This window comes from Glycine soja, chromosome 17 (genome assembly GCF_004193775.1).
Source record: "Glycine soja cultivar W05 chromosome 17, ASM419377v2, whole genome shotgun sequence".
Taxonomy (NCBI): domain Eukaryota; kingdom Viridiplantae; phylum Streptophyta; class Magnoliopsida; order Fabales; family Fabaceae; genus Glycine; species Glycine soja.
The window spans coordinates 13101343-13127523 of NC_041018.1; the positions used below are offsets into that span (position 1 = coordinate 13101343).

Here is a 26181-nt window from a genome sequence, read left to right on the forward strand (position 1 = left end):
ATTATAAAGAAATGTCCGAACTGAGTGAAATCAATTGGGTTTAAAAGATAACACAAATATTTTATACTGTAAATTGGCTAATTCAAAATCATCTTAGGTTGGCTATATAGCAACTTCGAAAATAAACCTTGCTCAAAAGCCAAAATTCAGCAAATATTTGTAACATACCACTTTATAACATACAAATAACATGTATACCCACTCAATTGATTCAAAAGTGGACATGAATGCGTTTGAAACACAATTTTAAAATACACCAAGTATACACATAATTTTTGTTATATACTTTACAATTTTTGTCGTGCCTTTGGAACTTCATTCAATCAACTTATCTAACATCCAATTAAGTATACTTCACTTACTTGATCTAAAAATACTATCCCAATTTAATCACACGGGCGTAATTATAAACCAATTTATGGCACATACAAGCTTGATAATCATAACATGGACAATTCAATCCAAATGGGTATGCCAATGTGCTCTTTGAGCATTCAATCAATTATTTTGAGTTGGGGTTTGTTAGACTGTGAGAGATTAATATAAATCTCTTGACATTGCTAAGCACAAGTATAACTAAACATTTAAGATATTTGACAACAAGCAACACACGTAAGGTTATATTAGACACAAAACTTCCAAAAAGTATTAGGAAAGGAGAACAACTAACTATCTTTGTATGTCAGTCTATACCTCACCCCTCACTCTCCCACTAAGGTTATATTAGATTCTCTAAACATAACTTCACTCAAAATTAATTTGGATAAAAACAACATTGCAAAAAGTTCATTTATAAAATTATTTTTAGATGTATACTAGTACTTATTAGTAAAAATAATAAATACTATTTATAACATTAAAAATATAATATGAAATTAAAATAATATTTTTGTCAATACATGGTGTTAAATTTGTCCAACAATATTGCAGAAATTTATAATCCAAAATTAATTTGATCTGTATAATTTAGAGAAAATAAAGAAATTTTGAATAGAAAAGTGAGATATATTTTTTTTTCTAAAAAAATCCCATTTTTTTCATTTTAATCAAGCTAGTACATTTATATAATGATAATTTATACAAAATAAATATTTTTGAATATATACATTATAATTTAAATTTATAATGGATGATTTAAATTGTGATACAAGATTGCTTTCTAACTATTGACAACATTTTTTAAAGTAACAATTGAAAATCAGTTCAGAAATAAAGATATAGAGAGTAAATTAAGAAAAAGAGAGATATTTGTGTTTGAAAAAAAGTTTTAATACAAGAAAATTCAAAATAATGAAAGAATTTATCAGGACTCAAAATAAAATTTAATTATTTTTCACCAAAGTTAAACATATTTAAGAAGAAGAGAAAAACTTTTTTGACCATGAGGTGCGTTGTACTATGTCCAAATAAGAATAAGAAAAATAATTAAAAGTATATTTAAGATAACAGTGAGAATATTTAATAAATATAAGATGTTAAAAACATGTAATAAAGAGATTGCAAAAAAATAATATTTTTATTGAGGATATTTAATTTTTTTAGCAGTTATTCAACTAAAGACAAAATATTAAAAGCATGTAATAAAGAGATGGCATAAGAAAATAGTATTTTTATTGAGGGTATTTAATTTTTTGAGCAGTTATTCACCTAAAGATGTGAAATATTAAAAGCATGTAATAAAGAGATTGTAAAAAAAAATAGTATTTTTAATATTTTTTATTGAGGGTATTAAATATTTGCAGCAGTTTATTCAAAGAGAGATTATTCATTCCTTTCCCCGGCATGCATCAAGGAAACTAGTGTTGAAAGGTGAGGTTATTTGTCTGTTTGTATACCATAAATACCCCTCATATAATAATTTATCTTTACTACTACTATAAATACCCCTCATATAATAATTTATCTTTACTACTACTATAAATACCCCCCATAAAATTAATTTATCTTTGGTCTTTACTACTACTACCCCCCTCTGTTCTCTGTGTACACTTTTCCCCCCTTTCTTAGTTTCATTACCTCACTCTTTCCGTATCAAAGTCAGGTGCGCTTTTTGTTCCTCGGTCTTTGAATTCACACTCTCACACATACACAGTAGTAGCAGTAGTTATAGTAGTGTCAAAACTCTCTCTCTCTCTCTCTCTCTATTCTCTTCTCTTTTCTTTCATCAATCATTTCATTTTTCATTCAATTCACCGATCGTTAGAGACAAACGCTCATTCGCCGCGTGATCCGACGCAATGGACGTACGCGAGACGCCCCGCCCACCGCCGCCCACCATGATGGTGGGCCCTACATCCTACGGTTCCACCAACCTCGGCCCTAATTCCTCCTCCTCCTCCGCCGCCGCCATGCTGGCCCCCGCCACCGCGCGATTCCCCTTTGGCGCCGTTCCTCCGCCGCAACAGCATCAGCCTCCGCCCTCGTCGGAGCCCTTCCCCGCCTCCGCCGCATATGACGGCTCCTCCTCGCCGATGAAGCCCTGCTCCCTCGCCAAGAAGAAGCGCGGGCGGCCCCGCAAATACTCGCCGGACGGTAGCATTGCCCTCGGCCTCGCTCCCACCCATACCTCGCCGCCCGCCTCCGCAGCCGCCGGAGGCGGAAGCGCCGGCGATTCGGCCGGCACGGCGTCTGCCGATGCTCCGGCGAAGAAGCACCGCGGAAGGCCGCCCGGGTCTGGGAAGAAACAGCTTGATGCCCTTGGTAGTTCTTGTTCTTGTTTTTTTTTTGTGTTTTGTTTTTTTGTTTGAATGAAACTGATTGTGATTTTTTTTTTTTTTGTTGATGTTTCAGGTGCTGGTGGGGTTGGATTCACTCCCCACGTGATCATGGTGGAGTCTGGCGAGGTAATGCTATAATTATTATGCTAAGTAAAAATAACTAGTGTTTCCTACAATGCAATGTTTGCTTGTTTGTATTATGTGGCTTTTGCATTTGTTTGTTGGTGTTTTTTTTTTCTGGCTTGGATGTTGATGGTTTGCACTTTTCATTCTTGGTTGGGATTGGGAGAGTTTTCACTCTTCACTCAACTCAACTTGAACTTTTCTTGTACCCCAAAAAATGAAGAATTCTACGGAAATAAAATAGTCTATGCACTCAAACCTAAAAGGTTTTTATATGGTCATCTAATCTAATCTAATTACAAATAGACATGTATGCGAAGTTTAGGATCTTTTATGAAAACTATCTTAAAAGTCATACTTAGCATGATTTCAGGTTGGTTGACTACGTAAATTTTTTACATTGACAGTAGATAGAAATTTAACTTATAATTATTTTGTAATACTATTTCCCTTTGTTTTTTTGTAAGGGATATAAAGCCTCATTTTTAAAAAGCTTTAAAGTTTTGAACTGTGAGGTGGGGTAATTGCTTTTGATTGTGGCCTATATCTATATCTATTTTGAGAGAGAGAGCCTTGCAGTTATTATTGTTTTGTTATTCTTTTTAATGTATTTGTATCTTTTTGGTGAATGATTTTGGTGCTATTGCTGTATGAGATAATTTTAGTGGTTCTTAACCTTTCTGGTGATGAAACAGCATTGTGGAACTAGTCATACTGCATACAGATAATCCTCAAATTGAGTGTTAAATGAGACCTTTATCTAGACAAGGAATGTGATTTTTTTTTTAAATTTTAATGTTGCTTTGTTTATTTTTCTGTGGCTAAAAAAGCTTGCCTTTGTTGCATGGGAGGTTGATATCAATTGCTTGTTCAATGCTGTTGTATTTGAGTTCATCAAAATTCTTTTATTATTGTTGCTGTGAAGTGTGAATGCATTTTGGGTATCTCGTGTAATCAATTTGAGAATTTATGAGGTGTACTTATTTGTCATAGTTTCTGGTTACTTACATACATCATTGCATGGAGTTTGTAAATAATTGTATATTGAATATTTTGTCTCACTCAAAAGGGAAAGGGTTAATTAAGTACTGATCTACCTTTCTCTTCATTGTCAAGTTTCTCTTGTTAGCTTTCTCTTATATGGTTTTCAAACTGAAACTAAATTGGGTTTCTTTAGTGAGTCACTATTTTGTTGTGGAACCATAATATTTGGTGTGTGTGATTTTATATGTACTTTTCTTTTTGAGGTTCTAAACAATTCTTTTTTGAAGTTTCTATTGGCAGGGTTTGAGTGGATTACTATTGTTACAAATCCTTCTCACTAGTATGCTTCTGTTGTTTGTAGGACATCACAGCAAAAATAATGGCCTTTTCTCAGCAAGGGCCTCGGACAGTTTGTATTCTTTCTGCTATTGGTGCAATCGGTAATGTTACCCTTCGACAGCCTGCAATGTCTGGTGGTATTGCTACCTACGAGGTACTTTCTATATTCATATGGAATCTAGTTAATATCTAGTTATCCATTATATTCAGTTTTGTTTATGCTGTATTGGAAATGATCTGGTAATATGTGTTTGCTTAACATGCATGTCAATTGAGAACATGAAACTAAAGGCATTATTATTTACTTCATACTTTCAACTACAAACATAACTATGCTTTAGTAAGTGAAATATAGCACAAATAACACAATCACTTATTTAATTATTTGGAGGGCTGTTTATTTTTTTTTCTTTGTTTTTGTTTTTTCTTCTTCTATTGAAATGGGAAAATCTTGTACTTGCTGAGATGGCAGCTGGAAATGGTTTATTTATTTCACATGTATTTGACTAAATCTATTCATTGCATTTTTTTTTTTATATTATTATTAACAATTTATCAAGCAACTATTTTCTATAGTCTAATATAGATATTAGACAATCAATTTCAAATTGATAAATGTAAGTGTGTAACCTTTCAAGTAAGTTCACTTTCAGAATCGTTGTTGACAGATAAGGCCAAGTGAATTTACATATTGCCTAAACTCTTACCATTCCGCTTCAAATGTAAGGATGAACAGTGGTAAAAAATATATTAATTTGAAAATTGTTGGAAAGATATATGCCGCCTGGAGTTATTGCTTTTGGTTGTACTTGTAACCTATCCATTTTGAAAGGAAGTCTTGCAATGATTATTGTTTTGTCATTTCTTTAAATGTATTTCAATTTTTTTAGGGACTAATCTCAGTGATTATTATATATGAGTAATTTTAGGGGTTCTTAACCTTTCTGATGATGAAAGTAGTGTTAGATCATTATTTTCAAACTAGATATGCACAATAGTACATATTAAAGGTTTTTGGGATACCTGCTTTATTAGATGAGTACAATTTGCAAATCTACATTATGAAATGGTTGTCTCTCTTTTTTAATATTTTTTCAAATCCTAATTTGATCTGGGAAAAGGTGCTTTGGAATTCTGTTTCTATTGTTGTGGATGGAACTTGTAAGAGTATACAGTACTCTAGGTGTATTTTACTTAATGTAGTTAAGAAGTTAGTTGACACAGCTAACAGACTAAACTCCTAACTACATTAAGTAAAACATACTTAGAGTACTGTATACTCTTATAGAACTGGATCTTAGTTATGATGAGCATGCCTTAGTGTAATAGGGATACTGTCAAGGTAATTTGGCCCTTCTGGGCAAGGATCTGCAGAATTGGAAGTGCTTATATTTGTTGCATTTGTGTCTTTCAGTGCATAGCCTCTCTGTCTCCATTTCCTGCCAGTCTCATATTCATCCCACACCTGACTGTGTGTTTGGTTTAAGTCAATTACACTTTCAAATGCACTTTGAACTTGAATGCTTATCTCATTGGATTCAAGTTCAATGTGATTGAACGGGAATACAAACACAGCATCATAATTACTTCCTGCTGATAGGTTTTGGATATCAAATAACCCAATCATTAAGCATTGTTATATCCTATGAAGCACCAACTGAAACATGGATACCGCTTACACACACACACACAATATTCTAAAAACAAAATTGTTAAGCTTTATAAATTTCATATAATAATGACCCTCAGATAAAATACTAGGAAACATATCTCTTAATAATAAATGTTATGTGCCTTGCAATATTTATAAGTTGACTTTTTATTTTTATGATAGGAGTTTCTAGGAAGTGTTTAGCCAACAATATGTGCCAACTCACTCTCATGACTAGTGCTCAAAATGTGTTGGAGAGGTGTCCAAGTTGTGTCAAAGAGGTGTCTGAGTTGAAATTTTTTTTTTTAATTGTGACCCAGTTGAATTGTGTTGGCACATGTTGAAGGTGTGTATGACAAGTATCATGTCATTTAAGTCTTTGACACGTTCCACAAACAAAGGTGTCAATGTTTCTTGGGAAGCACTGACATCTTTGTGAAACGTGTTGGCGTGTCAGACACTTATCAGACACGACACTTGTCATGCACGCCTTCGACACGTGTTGAACTGGACACCTCTCAAGTGTCAACCATGTCGAAATTAACAAACATTTTTTTCACTTAGATACCTTGGATACAACTTGGACACCTCTCCGACACAGCTGGAGCACGAGTCAAGAGAGCAAGCCGACACCTATTCTTGGCTAACTAGACACTCCTATCATAAAAAAGAGAGTCAACATATATTATAAATAATGCAAGGCATAACATTTTTTTGTGAGGCTCGTTTCCATAGGACTTAACTAGTTGTTTTAACTATTAAGAGGTATGTTTCTTAGTATTCTATTTGTGAGGATCATTATTATATGAAAACTGTAAAGTTTTAACAATTTTGTTTTTTAAATGTTGTGTTATATATACACAGACATGTGTTGTCTCCATGTCCGTGTCGAATCAGTGCTTGATAGTCCAAAATTAGTTGAGTTAAAGCAACTTAAGTAATTTTTTCGTTGGATAAAATTATAAAAGAATTTTCATAGTTCTATACAAGTTGTGTTCTCATATAAGCTGCTAGAGTGTCCACATTATATAAGATACTACTTCATAACAATAGTTTGGGTTAAAAGTTCCTTTCATGTGAATGTTCAGATTTTATGGTTTACTCGTTTTAAGTACCATGGTATGTGTAACATTTTCTTTCCAAACCTTTTCTGAAATTGGCATGTTGTTGTTGGTTGTACAATTAAGGCATTTAAAATGTCACTAAATAATATTTGATGGGTTTCTTCTACACAGGAACTATGTCTTGTTTTATGTTTTAATTTTATACATATTAGTGAAATGGCAATGTTATTACTTGACACTAGTGGATGAGTATATAATTAAATATATCACTCTTTTGGTTCATTCTCTTCATGTGATGTTAATTTACATTGCAGGGCCGCTTTGAGATTATATCTTTATCAGGTTCTTTGCAGCAATCTGAAAATAACGGTGATCGTAGCAGAACATGCACTTTGAATGTAACTCTTGCAGGGTCTGATGGACGTGTTTTGGGTGGTGGAGTCGCTGGAACGCTAACTGCAGCATCAACTGTACAGGTATTGCTTTCAAATAGTATAGAATTTATGTCGATTGTTGATTTTGATTGTGTATATAATATCTTGAGCATACTATTGGGGCTTTTATGCATAATAGGATTGTTGAAACTTTGATGCTTTATTTTTGTTACTATTTTTTCAATCATTGATAGGTCATTGTGGGTAGCTTTATTGCGTTTGCGAAAAAGTCGAGCTCAAGTGCCCTGAAATCTGGGTCTTCTTCTGCACCACCACCCCAAATGCTAACCTTTGGTGCACCCATGACCCCAAATAGTCCTACCTCTCAAGGGCCTTCAACTGAATCCTCTGAGGAACAGGATCATAGTCCATTTTGTAGGGGGCCAGGGCCTGGACATGGACTCTATAATAATGCTAGCCAGCCCGTTCATAATATGCCCATGTACCATCATCCACTATGGGCTGGCCAATCTCATCAGTGAAGGTGTGATTTCGGATTAACAGTGCAGAAACTGCGTATTTAGCATGATGCCTGTTCAAAGTAGTGGCTAGAGGTCAATTCTAAAATGCTAACTGCATTTTTGAGACTGACTTTAGAACAGTCTATCTTAAGGTTAAAGTTCTTCAGTTGATTATTAGTTTTTTTTTCCTTCTCCTTTTAATTATAATCGTAACATTTCTAGTGATGATAGCCAAAGATATGGTGCCAATTATCCGAATTCTGTCATTTTGAAGATTGCTGTCTGCACTCCGCAGTAGCATATAGCAGAATCAGAATGTGCTTTCCTCCATGCATCGTGCTTTATTGTTTATGACAAATGCTAATCAGTAAAAAAAGTAAATGTTTTTATTTGGATGCGTACAAATACATTCTCCTATAGTTTTTAAATATATGCTCTAATATAATTTCTAATAAAATCTTTCATCTTTCAATTCCTTTACCTGTGTCCTTAGTCAACAAGATCCATTGTTTATTTAATTCCGAGTTTACCACAGATTTGATTCCTCATGCATTCATTAATGTTCCTATCATCTGAGCAGCGTATTCATTCATTATAAAATTTCAATCATGCACGTTCCATTGTCCCATAAATACTTGCACTTTAAATGAAGAACAATTCTTCTCCATCTCTTTAAGCATGAACAATTCTATGCCATCTTAAGCAGTTATTATACTCAATCCTCATTTTTATCAAAACAAGAAAGCATCAAATTAAATGCGTTAGGCTTCTTTTAAACACGTTAAATGTAACAATGCATACATATTTTCATTACAAGTTTCTCCGTCTCGTTTTAAAGGGAGTTTAATTAATCTAAGCTGAACCTTAAAGAGAGGTATAAAATGGGAGTAATGATGTCAATATCCAACAAAAATTAGCTGCCACGGCCAAACGACCAAATAGGGGCAGTTTTTTTTAATTTATCATTTGGGGGTAAATTTTAAATTAATAATCGGAAGGGGGTAAGTTGTAAGGGATGTGATAACTTCTAAACTGAAAGTTAAAGTTATAAAAGGGGTTATGACTTTTTTTTTATATTGAAGTCATAAACAATTTTACGACTTCAATTTTTTTTAATACAACTTTAAAGTCGTAATAATTTTTTTTAAGGACTTTAAAGTCGTAAAACATAATTTTTTTTATTGAATTCATAAATGAATTTATGACTTCAACATTTTTGCATGTATGTTTTTTTTAAAAAAATTGTAATTTTTTTATTTTAATTATTTAATAAATAAATGTATGCTTTATTTTTTAGTTTTATTTAATATTTTCTATACATTTTTATATTTTCTATATTTTTATATTGTTTTATTTAATATATTTTCTTTATTTTTTACTAATATTATAGATTATTATTTGTTTTGTAAACTAAAAAACAATGCAAAAGACTTCAATTTAAAATAAAATATTAAAATGTATTACATATTTACTTAACAAAAATATTAAAATATTTTGTTACTAATATTAACAAATAATATTAACTTATAATTTATGAAACAACATTAGTTTTTTTAAAAAAAATTAATTAATTTTTACAATTATGATTAAGTAAATTAATAATTTTGTATCAAATAATATTAATTTTTTGCAAATTTTTTAATTAATTTTTATATTTATCATTGAATAAATTAATAATTTAATACAATAGTATTAATTAGTTTTATTTTATAAATTATTTTAATATTAACAACAGAAAAATAATTTAATAATAAAAGTAGTTGTTAAAATAAAAACAACATAATACATTAATATAAAATGAACAATACAAATTAATTATAAGCATAAAATTAAAAAATAGAAACATTATTAGTCATCAAATTGTTTATATGGATAGTTAATACGATTTATTATGTCCTTCAATTTCACATAACGAGCATTTTCTTAGGCTTATTTGGAATTTGGTTTGTCCATCTCATTATGTATACGAGTAGTAGTTGGTATTCTTGTCGTGTTTCATGGCTTCGAAGGATTAGACATAAAATATGGACCCAAATATTGAGATCATTTATCTTCGCTTCCAAGCAAATGAAAATGATGCTGATAAACTTTGTAAATGTCTTCCAACTTGTATGCAGGGTCAACAAAGTCATTACAATTTAAATTGTAAGAAGCACATGCACAATCTATTTATCAATCAATGGGTCTTCTCTAGATATATGCCTCAAGGATGTAAGCAAAGTTTTCAAATATCGGAGTTCTCATCATATATCCCTCAATACTCATTTTAAGTTCCTTTTATCTCAAATGTTTTTGAAGGACTCTCATAAAGATTTGGTGCCACTATCAATACTCTACCATCTGCATGCAATCCACCACCATCGAGCTCTTGTTATTATCCATCATTACCTATTCAAATGCATGACATGAGTCATGAGGATGAGGGGGAAGATGATGATAACAATAATATAAACAATGATGATGATGACAATCATGGTGGTGATAATATTCCTCAACAACAACAAACAATTTGGTCATCCTAAACAAGAGAAAGAAGAGGTCATAGAACAAAATAACAACAACTACCAACAAATATAGCGCAACAAAATGAAAAACTTTGACGCGTATCCAAAAAAACTCGTTGTGGGACATCATCCCACTATTAATATTTTTGTTAATCGAACATGTAGTACATTTTAATTTTTTTATTTAAATTTAAGTCTTTTGCATTATTTTTTTAAAACAATAAAAAAAATAAAAAATATTAAATAAAATTATATAAAAAAGATATAGAAAAAGTTAAACATAGAAAATATATTAAATAAAATAATATACCAAAAATTAAAAAATATTAAATAAAACCATATAAAAAATATAGAAAATATCAGATATAAAAAATATATTAAATAAAACCATATAAAAATATAGAAAATATTAAATGAAACTAAAAAATAAAACACATTTTTTATTAAATAATTAAATTAAAAAATTAGTTAATTTTTTTAAAGAAATATACCTGCAAAAAATATTAAAATCCTAAATTCATTACAACTTCAATAAAAAAAAACTTTAAAATCGTAAAAAATTCTTATAATTTTAAAGTTGTATTAAAAAAAGTTATAAATTTTTTTACGACTTGAATAAAAAAAATATTATAACTTTCAATTCAAAAGTCATAATATTGCTCTCTTTAAGGTATTAATTTAAAATTTACTGGCAGATGATAAATTGTATTTGGAATTTTGAAAGGTGAATTTGGTTGTCAGATGTGATTTATGAAGTGGCTTTTTTACATCCATTATTTATTATTTATTTAAAAGCATGATGTTTGTTGTGTTGTGAATGAGACGTTGCAACTTGCGTGTTGCAGTCGAGCGTATGGACTAAGTCGCAAAAAACACGCGCCACTGCCCCAAACAAAGTCACACCTCAACCACTTGCTGCGTTAGCAGACCAGACGCTGACGTATGACGTTTTACAATCAATAAAATAAACCACGCGCCACTCAACCATGCGCTTCCCTTACCAAATTAAAGTGACACCATCATTACTTTAATTTCCAGGGAACAAATTAATTTTGATCTATTCACGGTGTAAAATCGTTCTGATTTTTTAAGAAAATCAAAATCCTTCAATAATAGAACACTTCATCAGCCATCAAGCAATTGGATAATTGGATAACTAATGTGTGTTAAGTACAGAATATATAATAATAATAAATACTTAAATAAAGAATTTTATCACACATAATAAATAATTTTATCTAATTCAATCAGATTTATTTTTAATAAAAAATATTTTAATTTAGACAAAAAAACACTTTATGAGAGTTTTGTTTTTATGGCCAAATGTTTATTTACTAATTCTCTTAACCTTTATATATATATATCCACACTTGATGATAGTAAATCCGGGTCAAAAAAAAAAAAAAAACTTGGCTCCCTCTATAGTGACTAGTGCTAGGTCAACGTTTGGACAATTTCTACTATGGCCCCTTCCTAGCTTCAACCACCACATACACATATAAATGTTAGTCTTAAAGTTCCACACCATCCCAGAAACATATTTTGATCTTCAATCTCACTCCTTCACTTCAATTCTTACCAATATCACATAATCTATACTTGCTCTTTCTATGAATTGCTTGGTCATGCCATTATCATTGATCCGAAGACGCTCCATGGGGTACAGGCCCCTAACGAAGGACAAAGAATGTGACAGCCCTGTGACCGTGGTGGTCGGAAAAGAGAATAGGGTGTTCCTGGTGGACCCTTTCATATTACAAGAGAACCCTTTTCGGGTTTTGATGGACACGTCCATGAGGAAGCAGCTGGAGGAGGATCAAGAGGACAACAACAAGGATCATCATCATAATAATCTCCATCAACCTAGTAAGGTGGTCTTTGTCGATGTGGATGCCATTTTGTTCGAGCACATGTTGTGGCTCATGCACAATGATTGTTCTTCTTTGTTCGAGCTTAATTTGAAGGAGATTATTGACTTCTACGCTCAGGATATATGATCATCATAACATTGTAAGTTTGATGAGTCGTAATTTAACATAGCAAACTATATATATACCATGTTTTACTAATTTCAGTTTCATTGTTAAGAGTAGGGTTCTAGTTCCTTAAATTCTTGTATTATTTCTATTAATACAGAGTACAGACCAATATAGCACGTAGTATATAAGATGGTTATTCTTTCTTTGTAATGACAACCATTTTCATTTCATCCCTATCTTTGTACTATGTTACTTTCTGTTTCCGTCGTAAGTATGATTTTTTCTTCGGTTTTCTTTTTTAATATTAACTGGCCATATGCTTCATAATTTTCATCGCTCCGATAATTTAGAAGAACTTGTTTGTTTCCATCCCTACCAGCAACCAATGAACTAACTAAGGACTAATCACTAAATATTGATTATAGATTCTCTCATCATTAATTAGTATTGACCTGTTCAAAGCAGTGCTGGGGACATCTTTGTTCAAAGTTTGTGTTATAGAGTAGAGAATAAAATTTGTTCTACAATATAAGTCATTTTTATAAAATTAATACTACATTAAATATTTTTTTCCCTAAAATTACTCTCAATATCAATATTTCATACATTAATACAACTGTCTTTCTAATTATTATAAATTATTTTTCTTAAGTCACTAGTATTTATTCATGCATTTATATCATTAATTAATTCCAAAAATCACTTATTTTTTCACAAGTGGCAACAGATACAATGGAGTTAAGTATCTTAATCCATCAAATTTGTATATAAATTTATTATTATTAATGAGAATTCTGTGTAGTGAGAGTAAATGAATAAGAATACTATTTAAGTAGAGATGAAAGAGTATATTTGTTGAGAATAATTGTGTATGCCTAAGATCTAATACATCATGTAATCAATTATAATTCTAATAATAAAGTATTATTGTTTTTTTTATCATTTTTTATATTGTTTGATAAAAAATAGTTAACTTGATAAGATCCTTAATTAAAATTAAAGATTTGTTATCATAATAGAGATTATGAAAATGACTAAATGAGAAACAAGTCTCTTGTAATTTTAATTTAAAGTTGTTCTTGATCATAGAATTATTATGAATAAGACATTCATAATCGAGATAGCTCAATGTATATGTGATAATGTTCATTGGATGAATATTAATATATCTTATTTATTAATTTACATATATAGATGATGCGCATAGAGATGTGATCATTGAACTCACTTAATTGAGATTTTCTAATAGATAATATTATCTTAAACTGTCAATAGGAATTTCTGAAGAAGTGTAAAATTTTCTTTGACCTAAGATTGTCATAGTAATTAACACGTTTGTTGCATTTTAATTTCGGACATCTAATGCTTTAGAGCATTAGTTGAATAAACATTGGATATAACTAAATATTTATAGAGTTAATGACTAATCAAGATGGAATCCAAGTAATGAGTTTTGAGCTTTATAATAAGATTAAGACATTGACCAAAATAATTAAATAAATAAAGAAATGAGTTTTTTTAAGTCATTCACTGAATAAATTTATTAACTTATTTGAGTTTGATATAAATATCATACTCTAGAATTAATTCAAAGTTGTAAATGATGGAAGACAATGTTACATTATTTTTCTTATTTGTTTCTTATAAGTGATAAATATTATTTCATGCTATTTGAACGTCGAAGAGTATTATTAACGTCTGTCTTAATTAATATATTAATTGGATTAATGTATTAAATTAGAGAATTTATTATGATCAAATGATTAATTAATTTTTTAAGTGAAATATTATTATATTTTTGTTAGCACTGAAATTATAAATAATATAAACATAATTGAAATGTTTTAGTGCAAAACAAAAATGGACGCTCGGTGATCATTTCATGTGTGAAATATGAAGGACTTCACGTTTACGTTTGGAAATCGAAAGCACAAGTCAAGTTTTGGACTTTGTCAAAGCTAATAGCTAACACGTAGAAACAAAATGTTTTAAAATTAAATATGCTAATCGCTTGTAGATAGAAACAAAAAGAGATTTTGTTTTTAAATTTAAATATACTAATAGCTAGCAAATAGAAACAAAAAAGGATCTTGTTTTAAATTTAAATATGTTAATAGCTGATAGATAGAAAAAATTTGTTTTTAAATTTAAATATACTAATAGTTAGCACATAATTATAAACAAAAAAATATTGGTTTAAAATTTTAAATAACTATTAGATAGAAACAATAGAGGATATACCGTGAGTTTTTTCAGTTTATCACGAAAAGGGGTTTTCTATGCGTGCTGGCCGTAGACTGCCTATTGAAATACACACTTATCACTATTCTTTTTATTCTCTCAGAGCCCCAATATTTTAAGTTTTTTTTGTTCCGCTTTGTCAAAACTGTTGACAAATTTAAGTCAATCTTAGTGTGAATATACATAGAGTCTTCACACTATTAAAGAAAAATTTTGTTATTTCAAAAATGTATATTTAGATTTTTTTTTCTCTATTTATTATTGTTGTATATTTTGAATACAAAATAAATCATAATTTTTTGCTAAAAAAATGCCTTGAGAAAGGACTGATGTATAAAACCTTTCAACAAGATAGTGTTTTTTCAATTCTCTCAAAATGGAATCTATTCCAAACATATATACCATGGTTCCTTACATTGATAGGGTACAAATATCTAAATTTCATATTTTTAGATACTTTTTCAAACCTATTGTCAATACTAAGTAGCAAAAAATTTGTATCCATTTTTCATGATATTATGCATGGATCACATATATTATGGTGAATTCGTCACATTCCATTGTGTCTTCGACAATGGAATTTGATAAGTGAGATATGGAATCAGATATATTACATAATCTTCTTCTATTTCAAGAAATTATTCATCAAAATAATGAGTTACTATTAATATTGACACATCTGAGATCGCTAAATGTTTAGGAGTTCTTCTATTCAATTCTTTTCCTTCTTGTTGTTGGATATCTCGTTCGTACACATCTTCTCTTTGTTTCTCGAGTCTATAGTGAGTTACATACAGAGTTTGAAAAAATAAAATCTTTGATGATTCCATCATACATGATCGAGTTGCAAAAACTTCTGGATAAGTATCTTATATTTGAACTAAATTCTTTCTAGTTAAAAAAATCTCTTTCTAGTTGCTCCGAAACAATTAGGAGATTCTCTTGAAGAAATAAAGAGTTTTACTTTTGGTAACAACATGTTATGGGATGGTAGTCTCACTTATGGGATCAAATAAGTTATAAGAAGAAATATTTAAATCTCATTGATCTTATAAGTATTATACAAAATCTCATCAATCAAATCTCTTTTTAAAAAAATGAAGTGTTAAAGATATTTCTAATTAACTATCGATATTAAGAAAATCATTCATATTTTTTTATGAAATTTAATAAATAATTATTTTTCTTAATATATCTACAGCAACTTTAAACAATTTATATTTAAAAAAGAAGGAAGTATTTTACTAATGACTCATTTGTGTTGTAAAATTATTTAGTCACATTCAATGATATCTTTATTTTTAATTACATTTTCCAAACAACTCGAATTTATGACATTGCGCAAGGAAGTGAGTTTCACTCTACCAACAATATGTTGCTTGTTTAAGTGGTATATCTTTTAACTAAAAACTATTTTCTCTTACAATCACTTAACAAACAATTTGAGCACAGAATCACGCGCGTAATAAAATCATGTTATGAAAATCAAGAAGTTAATTCCCCGGCGTTGATATATAAATGTTCTTCCTAGCTAGTTTTCTACCCTGTAAATCTGTAATCCTTGTCTATGCACAGTACGGTGGATTATTAATTGAAACCTAGAAACTTTAAAACGTGCCTATGGCAATCGGAGTTAGCTAATATGTTGTTTCTTTCATCTCTAATTATAATACTTTAAAAAAATTATTTATCTTTTTTTATAAGATTTTTTTATTATATATCCTTACTTAATTATTCTTTCTCCAAACTTTAATAAAAATAAATAAATAAATATTGAGAGGATAAAAAATAATTTTTGAATAAAAATATAAATAATTAACATATTTGATGTAATAATTAGTTTTCTTAACGTTGAGATGATATATATTTTATAATTAGTAACCGAAGAAGTATGTTATGGTCTTATATATGGACTTTTGTACAGTCTATAGAGTATATTATAGCGTAAAGTATGAGCAATATTGTAGATTAAATAATTGGCTACCTCTTGTAAAATTCAATTATTTACTGAGTTTCATAAAGCTCATTGCAAATGCGACATGCCAGTATGCTACACAGATGAGTGATCGGAGAGTAAATAATTTCTTGGCTTATAAGTACTAACAGCAAGATGAAAGCAATAAACTGTAGTTTTGTTTTTAGTTAAAATTTGACGTGAAAAAAATTTGAAAATGTATTTTTTTCCTTCTAGACAAACATGAATTCTCTATTCTCTATTAGAAATGATTTTATTTGAGTCGGATAAAATTACATGCAAAATTTTCTCTTTAATTATTTAATATCAGGGCTCAAACCCGGAATTATTATTTAAGCTTAAACAATTTCACGACATGTGTTTAATGATTAAAAAAACTGTATATTAAACGTGGAACACAACACACGTACCTGTTTAACAAGGTGATAGTTGAGTTAACTTACACAACAACGTTTAATTTCATGAACTACTTTAAAATTTTAATAATATGGATTATATGTATTATTTTAGAGATTAAAATAAGAGTTTAATGTTTATACGGTGATAATAAAATAGTCTTACACTATTATCAAATCACAAATAATTTTTTGAATTATTTTAAAAATTAATAAACTTATCATACATAATGAATAATGAATTATGATTAAATAAATATGTAAAACTTTTAATACCCTCAATATATAACCATTTTTCTCTTAAAGTAATAATTTCTCAAAATGTCATCATTTTTTTCTTAAAGTAATGATTTCTCAAGATGTCACATATGAGTCAACATAAATATTAGACATTAACATTTTTGACGTCGTTAGTTAATTAAGGGTGATATTTAATATAATATCTAAAAAAATTAACAATAATGACAAAAAATACATGTAATTTTTTAAAATTCCTCATTGAAATATTGGTGACACTAATATTAATAGTAAAAATTGTCAATAATAATGAAATTTTTGTCAGTAATGCTTTTATTTTTTTTGTAGTATGACAAGAGACTAACTTAGTTACATAGATTAACAATCATAAATTAAGAGATTATTTAATTTTTTTAATAATTTCTAAAACTAAATTAAAAACATTCTATGATTGTAGATATTAAAATAAAGATTCATTCAAGTTTTATCACATATAGGAGGGGGTTAGGGGTTGGAGCCTTGGAGGAGTGGAAGGAAAATAGGGCTCGAACTCCCCTTCTAGGTTTAGACCCAGTGGCCTTCATCATCTGGGTTTGGGCCTTTGGGTATCAAATGTATATCGGGCTTAGATGTTACAGACATGTTCGGTTTGTGCTTTTGTGATTATATATGAAAAGTCCAGACACCCATATCAATTTTATAAGGTAATAGCTATAGTTTATACAACCTTAGTCTTGGGGCATCTTAAATATTCTCATGAATTGCATTATCTGCAGGCATAACATTTTTTATTTTTTATTTTTGATTTGGATTTAGACCACCGGTATGTTCCATGGAGACAAACTTGTTGAGTTAGATAAAACCAATGGGCGGCAAAAATTGCCAGATCTCAACATAAAATATCCCAACATAAAATATTACTGGGTTTTAGCTGTAAAAAATATAATTCCACCCCTTCTTAATTGTGCTTGTCTTTTACACTTAATTTATAACTGTTGCCTGTTGGAAACAGCTTAGGGAAAAGTTGTTTCACCCTCATATATCCTATCTAAACATCATCCAAAACAATTGCTGAGATTATGTTAGTTTATTTTTTTCTAAAGGAACTTCCATTCAAATTTTTAGGACATGCACTGCATGAGTATTGGAGGTTTAAAAAAATAAAAAATAGGACACTATATGGAATCATCATTCTAGCTTCCAAAATTTTCTCCAAAGAGGCTTCTTAATTATCCTCTAACTCTCCCCTTCTCCAGTTAGGGTTACACACCTCCCAAATTAAACTCTCTTTGTACTTTGGGTTGCACACATATATCATCCCACTTAGGAGATCTTTTTCCCTCCTCAGTGTTTGCCCTAAAGAAAAGTCATTTGAATCTAAATGATTCTTTTTAAGAACTTTTTTTTGGCATTATAAGAAAAGTTAAATGATAAATATTGATATTATTCAACGCCAAGTTATAATTAACGTTACTTTGCCTCCAGAGACAAAATAAATACCTATTTCTCCGAGAGGAGAGCCTGAGATACAACGAACCAATAACAAGCTTATGATTTTTTTTTAATCGACAATAACAAACATATGATTACTACCACCTATTGGAAATTTGAAATGCCAATAAATCGAAAAAGAATTGAACCAACTTAGCAGTTGATCAATATATTCTAAAGCTGAATCATACATAAAGGAATCATAAACATTTACTCTTACAATTTTCGACCTTGATATCAATTCAAAACACCTCAAAATAACCTTCACGACTTAAATTCTCCACACATGCTTCCCATACCAATCTAATGGTATGAACCCTCCTTTCCGCTAGAAAAATAAGACTCTCGATCTTTTCCAAATTCTTATTCTCTTTTTTATACATCATGAAATTTCAATTATTATTTTCTCTATGACAGGCAACTATTTTTTCACCATTGCCAATATTACCATGATTAGTAGTATTGTAATTAAAATTACAAAAGAATTAAATATACCTTATCAATTTCGCAGGTCATTTAATTTGAAGAAATGTTATTTCTATAACAATTGTACAACAGTTTGTACAATACTTTTTGTGTTTATCTCTTTTTACACATTATTTATTATATGTCATAATCATGGAGAGAAATAAACACAAAAATTAATATTATATAGATTATTATATGAATTGTTGTACATTTAATTTAGGGTTAGTACGTAAGCGGATATATGATTGAACGATATACAGTTGTATAATTTCTTTTATAACAAACAAATGTCATGAACAACATCACTAGATAATTAAATTCTAGGATTATTTCTGTTAACGTCAAGCAAATTTAGCTCTTTTGTCGATATTTTTATCTAAAATTCTCAAATTATTAGTTTCTATCAAAGTGTTTTGAGAGTTGTGATGAATTTAATTAAGTGATACTGTAATTCTAATTTTAAAAAATTAAAAGTAAAATAATTAGTAAATTATACTAATACCATGAAATTTTGTAAAATTACACATATTTTTACTTTTTTAACATTTAAGACAACTTTCTTATAAGAAAATATAGTGTAATCTTTTTTAAACAATTAAAGAGAATATAATGTGTAAGGAGTGTCAGTCTAATATTTTTCAAACAATTGAAGGGTTAGTTTAAGGGTAAAAAAAAATAAGAAAAATGTGTAATTTCATGAAATCTAAGGAGTGAAATTTACTCTAAGAAAAATACTTGAATTAGGATTTAAAGAAGATAAGGTTTGAGATTTTTTTTATTATTAAATTTTAGGTTGTGATCGATTACTTTGGAGTAAAATAATCTTTAAAACAATTTAGTATGTATGTGAAGATTTTAAATAGAAAAATAAAATTTGAGAATTTTATATAGAATAAAATTGATAAGGGAATTGATTTTGTTTTTAAAAATACAGAGACTTAATTGATTTTTAAAAAAAACTTAAAATTCAAAATTTCAAATAATATATCATGAAAAAAAATATGAAAAAGTGTAATTAAGGTCGAATTCTAATTTATATATCATCACTACGTACCCACAATTCTTGTACATATTATATTTAGTATGGACCCAATAACTTTTACATGATTGCTTTCAATGTTTACTATGCATTTTAATAATTCTGTAGAATGCAATTGATATTTGTTAATATTGCTATACTTTAATGATAAAAAATATTGCTATACTTTTTTTTTTCATAAATAAAATTTTTATTTATAAAGTCCAAGAAATACTAGATCAAAGTTCATAATTAAATATATCACTTGTAACATCTTAACTTTATAAAAACTATAAGATATATACACCAATAAAAATTAAAAAAAAACTTATTTTTTTTATAAGCTAAACAGAAAGCACTATATATTGATCACAATTAGCTGAAAAGTAAGAGATATTGTTGGATGAACACAAACTTAACACATTCCTTACACATAACCAATAAAAAAATTAAAAAGTAATAAAATATAAAGAAAAAATATTTATTATTTATCAGTATTCATCTAATTTATTTTAATAAAAAATAATATAATTTGTTTCTCTAAATAACAATTTGATCATAAGAAGATATATTAAATATTTATATAATAAAAAAATTCAATTTCTCTTGTTATCTCTTATTTATGTGAAATCAAATAAGTATCTAACTAAATGAGAAATCTTATAAATATATTATTATTATTATTATAAGCTTATTAAAATTTAATATATTTATGATTTTAAACTTTGATTTTTTAGTTAAACAAACTTTAAAAATTTCATAATCTAACTTGTTAAAAATAAACCTAGAATGCAGTAAAAGAAACCTAGAATAATCATTTTATATGTATTTTAAAATGTATATGTAAATAGATTTAAAAATATATTTGATATATTATACATAAGATACTTTACATAATATATTTAAAATATATTCAAGAAATAAAAAACTAAACAAAAAGTTGCATAAGAGAAATGGGTGGGTCACGTTACCACCTAAAAAATCAAGAGTTTTAGTTAAAAATAGTTCAAAAGAGAAATAGATAGGTCGGACTCCTTTGATTTTACTTTTAAAAAAGTATATATATTTAAAAATAGATATAAATATATTAATAATAATAACATAAAAAAATTACATATAAAGTATATTTATAAAAAAATGATCTAGTTATAAACAAAAAATAACAAAAAAAATTGAAAATTCTCTATTATATAAATATTTAATATATCTTTATAGGATCAAATCGTTATTCAAGGAAACGGATTATATAATTTTGCTTGTTTAAAAAATCATATTAATTCTAATAAATGATAAATATTTTTTTTATTACTTGTCAAATTTTTATGGATTATGTGTAAGGGTGAAATATTAGATTTGTGCCCACCCAAAAATATCTCGAAAAGTAAAATCTAATCTTTATAAATTCAACAAACCTATATCAAAGGGGTCATTCTTAAAGATAACTCCATTCTTAAAGAGACCATAAGTCCATAACTTCACATGGCATAAAACTCTACTTGTTCGAGGTACTTATGGTTCAAACTATGAAAGTTAAAAGGAGTTTATCATATCATCATCCATTAACTTATGCACATAAAATTACAAGTTAAAAATGTTGAAGTTGCGGAAAGAAGATTAATCGAGGATAATTTATAGTAGATAACAAAGCAGATATATGCCTATCACCACGTACAAGCTCATTGCAGAATTCCAAGAACTAATTACGAAATCGTTGGCACGGAACTCATCATATAACAAATGGCCAAATACAAACTAATAAGATGGCATATATCCTGAGTGCAGACTCCACAGACATATATATAGAGGTGCAAAAGAGAGATATTGCTGCTTATAATTAATACTAAAAGCTATTATAGTACATTACAACATTCAGTAGTGCGCGCGTGTATATGTATATATATATATACGGATTTTTGTGGGCGTAGACGTATAATATTCTTGAAGCTAATTAGTGCTTTATAGAATCAAATGCAATTCTTGGAGGGCAATGAAGCGCCATACAAATTGTTTTGAACTTTTTGATCAAAAGCATAGCAGCACGCTTCTTCACTACTGAGTAAAAGTGAAATTAAGGTCAGCACATCGTCAGAAACGCAAGGTACTTTGCATAAAATAAAATAAAAACATATTAAGTGGAGAATAATTAAAAGCCAGCAGTGACATTACGTTTTTTGTAATATTTAAATCTAGTCCGCGCCGGAAACCTAAGCGCCCTATAATCGAACCTACACTTGTTTAGCATTTGCTCCACGTTTGACTCTAAATTATAAATATATATAATTATGTCACAACTCTAATTAGCCCCAAGTAATTAAAAATGATCGAGGTCATATATGACTTTGGAACATGCAAGTCATTTAGGCCTAAATAAGGAGCTCAGCTTTTAATCAAAATCTGTAAAACATAATAATGTGCTTGTCAACTAGCCAGTGTAACTGATTCTATATCCATTGAAGCACATATATTTAATTACCGTTATGCAAAATAGATTAACCAAATTAATTTCAGGTTGAAGTGTAAATTACTAAATTCCCCCAGAAGAGGCAGTGATGAACGCATGATCTCTTTTTTTAATCTTAACCTGTTAACCAGATCATACATTTTACCTAAAGATTAGTAGTAGCTAGCAGTTCCCAAAACTGGACTTCCAATTCATAAGTGGATTTAATCAAATCTTTTTCAATGTTCCAATTATTCAGGCAATCTAATGATCAGAAAATAGAGCCTATTACGTAATGAAGTTTGTTAATGAGAATCGTAAAGTGATTTGGTAATTGGAAGGAGGAATTCAAATGCTTCCAGTACTAACATGACATATTAACTACTAACATTTAACTAAAAAAAACTAAAATTGATTAATGAAGGTTACCACCAATTTTACCGAATATACATATATAGCCAGGAAAAGGGAAAAAAGAAGATGGAGAAGCATAGGAATGTCATAAAAACATACATATTCATGACTTGACTACTATCCATGGCAAGTACAAATAACACGAAGGTAAGCATTAATTTAAGCTTTTCTTTTTTCAAAATTTTACTTTCTTTTTGATGTATATATAGTTGATATACATGCACGGAAAGCTTACAAAATTAACACCGTACATGGCAGCCTTTTATTTATTACTGAATCCCTAGTTTTATATGCATACATTTTACTCACACACATACTGACATATGTAAACCAAACACAAACACTAATTATAAATTTATTCGCAGCCTTGTTAAACAAGCGAAAGGGTACTTGTCTTAACAAGGTGGTAAATATATAAATACATTTAAAAACAGAAAAACCATAAAAAAAAGGCACAGAAATAAAGGAGATGGGGAGAGGTAGCTGGTTATGGAGTTGTGACTTGCGATGAGTTACTGCTTCATGTCTAACCACAACAAGCTTCTTTAAACATGTTGCAGCTTGTGCAAGTGTTAATATAAAAGCTAGCTAGTTGATTAAATAAATCTTCAAACAGAAGAAAAAAAAGAAGCAAATACAAACATATATAAAATAACATCAAGCTACTAATTAATTAAATTATACAGTAGTCTTCCATATTATAATAAACAGGGAAATAAGTATATAAAATTCCAAGGAGATGAAAATCAGACTACATAATAATTATCATGTCATATTATATCCATTAACAACATAAGAAAAAAACAAAATAACAAGAAGAAGAAGAAAAAACATATAGTTTATATATATGTTGTAGTCCATGAATATTAATTTGCTGACCTTAAAATAATATAAAGCCTTTTGTGATATAAATCCTCCGTCAACATCTTCATGAACTCTCAAAAAGGTTGTGGACGTGAAGCAGGGTTTACAGCCCAACCCTCAACTGGTAACTGAACATTCTGCATATTGAGTGGTAAATTGAAGAAGGGAAGTCCTGAAGAAGGGTCGGGGAAAGGGTTATTGTTGTTGTTGTTTCCTTGAGACGACGTCGTTGCAGGTGGCTGAATCTGAAGCTGCTGTTGTTGCTGCTGTTGTTCATCTTCTTCTAAGGGTAACCTCTCGTAAGCCACGTTGGTGAACGACGCTGCGATGACGATTACTGGCCCTGCTGCGGTTAATTCTCCGATGACGTTTCCTCCGACAACCTGCCCCTGCCCGCCGGCCAGGTAGATTGTGAGGCTGGTGGCTCCCGGCGGAGCCGGCGGCGGGAGGAACGAGCCAGAGAGGGAGAGAATCTCGAACCTGCCGTGCAGCGTGACGACGGCACCGGCAGCTGCAGGCTGCCGGAGACTGACATTGGTGACGGTGCCGCTGCCACTGAGGACGCAGATCCCACGCTGGCGCCGCCGGGCATACGCGGTGACACAGTCGAAGACGTCGGAGCCGCTTCCGACCTCGAGGATGTGCGCCCTCAGCGTGTTGGCGCTCTCCCGGGTGATTATGACGGGCGGCTTAGGCTTGTTCTTCGACCCAGGAGGCCTGCCACGCGGGCGCCGTCCGACGATGTCGCCAGGACCTGAAGTGAGCTCCAGGCCCTGGCTTCTATCATCGCTATCATCGTCGAACGGCGCCCCCATTCTGTGATTCGGAGGAGTTTTCTGCTCCTCCAAATCACGCTGGTGCTGCTGGTCCTGGTGCTGCTGGAAATTTTGTTGCAAGTGCAAGTCTGGTCTGTGAAGGTTTTGAACAAAGCGTGAGGCGCTTCCTAAATCCAAACCAGCCATAGACACATCCAAAAAAAGAGAGAGAATGATATATAAATATAAATAGATATAACTCACAATCACAAGGTGCAAAACAGAAAAAATAGATAAAAGAAGGTTATATATTATAAGAGAAAACAGAAAACAAGGAAAACAAATGATTATATTATGGAGGAATTAATATAGTTAATAAATAGTAGAGATTTTTTTTTGGGGGTCAAGAACAGTGCTGGTTTGTTTATGTTTATTTTAAGGGAAATGTTGTGAGTGTAAGGAAATAAAAAGAAGGGAAAAGGAGGAAGAGGAAGAGGAATAGAAAAGGGTGGGTTTTGGAAAGAAAGATGGAGTGCAGAGAAAGAAAAGGGAATGAAGAAGGAGGAGGAGGAGGAGGAGAAGGTGAAGTAAGAATGGGGGAGAGAGAGAATTGAAATGAGGTTGAAGGGGACAAAGAACTCACAATGCAGCCATTTGTTTGGGCAATCAAAAGTTTAAAATAATAACAATAATAATAATAGGAACATGACCTATAAAATATAACAATTAGTTGAGGGAAATCTTTAACACACTTGCAAGAATGTGTTCGCCACTCCTGATTGAAGAGCGTGTCCGTAACGCGACCTTAAGTTGATTAGACTTAGTTAATTGAACATTACCGTCAATTCTTGGTTAGGTTTTCTATGGGCGCAATAAATGAATATGGCCGTTACTCCTTTGGGTTAGATTTGTTTGTTTAATGTAGTCTAGGTTCTTTACTAGATTTTACTTGCACAAATTTGTGTAATTAATAATATGTATTAGTGTGAATCTAAGTGTAAAGGACAAATTTCATTGAGATTTAGAATAAATATTGGATAATTTATACCGAATACTAATTTATATGAATTAATTCCCTTCAATTTTTTTATATAAATTAATTAGAAATTTAGAATGCACGTAAAATTATTTGATGCGCTAGTCTAATTATTGATTTTCATATTTAAGATTTTTTATTTTTATAATAATTATTTAAAAAGTATTATATATAAAATGGATTATAATTGTTCGATAATATATTTTTATACTAATAGTATAACAAAAACTTTTTTTAAATACAAAAACAACAAATGCATCTGCTACTAATTTAATGGCAAATATTTTTTTTAACAATATATGAATCTTCTACTAAGTTAATTATAATTGAAAATTTTTAAGTTAATTTACCAGGTTATAAATTTTTGATAAAATAAATTATCAAATTATATAAATTGATCAACAAAAACATGTTTATATTATTTTTTATATAAATTATAATTTATTTTGAAACAAAACATATTTTAGACCATTACAATTGTAATTTTATAAATTTAAATTTAAACTCTTATTTTTATTTATAGACAACAAAATGTTAATAGATCATTAAGATAAATATTGCAATAGGCATTAACATATATTTTGAGGGTGG

The 26181-nt window shown here is 29.7% G+C and overlaps 3 protein-coding genes across 4 annotated transcripts; 2 read left to right on the forward strand and 1 right to left on the reverse strand.

The window, feature by feature from the left end:
* Positions 1-1931: 1931 nt before the first annotated feature.
* LOC114391939 (AT-hook motif nuclear-localized protein 13-like) lies at positions 1932-8230 on the forward strand. Its single transcript, XM_028352961.1, has 6 exons — positions 1932-2041; positions 2204-2700; positions 2791-2843; positions 4186-4317; positions 7193-7354; positions 7507-8230. Exons 2-6 carry the CDS (start codon positions 2238-2240, stop codon positions 7792-7794), a joined length of 1098 nt encoding a protein of 365 aa, XP_028208762.1. The 5' UTR covers positions 1932-2041; positions 2204-2237; the 3' UTR covers positions 7795-8230.
* A 3504-nt stretch (positions 8231-11734) lies between these two features.
* LOC114393192 lies at positions 11735-12543 on the forward strand. The gene has a single exon (XM_028354457.1). The coding sequence runs from the start codon at positions 11888-11890 to the stop codon at positions 12272-12274; it is 387 nt and encodes a 128-aa protein (XP_028210258.1). The 5' UTR covers positions 11735-11887; the 3' UTR covers positions 12275-12543.
* Positions 12544-21781: 9238 nt separating this feature from the next.
* Positions 21782-25229, reverse strand: LOC114392365 (AT-hook motif nuclear-localized protein 23-like). 2 transcript variants are annotated; one of them, XM_028353482.1, is made up of 2 exons: positions 23815-25229; positions 21782-22130 (listed from the first exon to the last, which is right to left on the reverse strand). In XM_028353482.1, exon 1 carries the CDS (start codon positions 24759-24761, stop codon positions 23874-23876), a length of 888 nt encoding a protein of 295 aa, XP_028209283.1. In that variant the 5' UTR covers positions 24762-25229; the 3' UTR covers positions 21782-22130; positions 23815-23873. The 2 variants fall into 2 exon arrangements, with proteins under 2 accessions (XP_028209283.1, XP_028209282.1); XM_028353481.1 differs by having other exon boundaries at positions 21782-22133.
* Between the last annotated feature and the right edge of the window lie 952 nt (positions 25230-26181).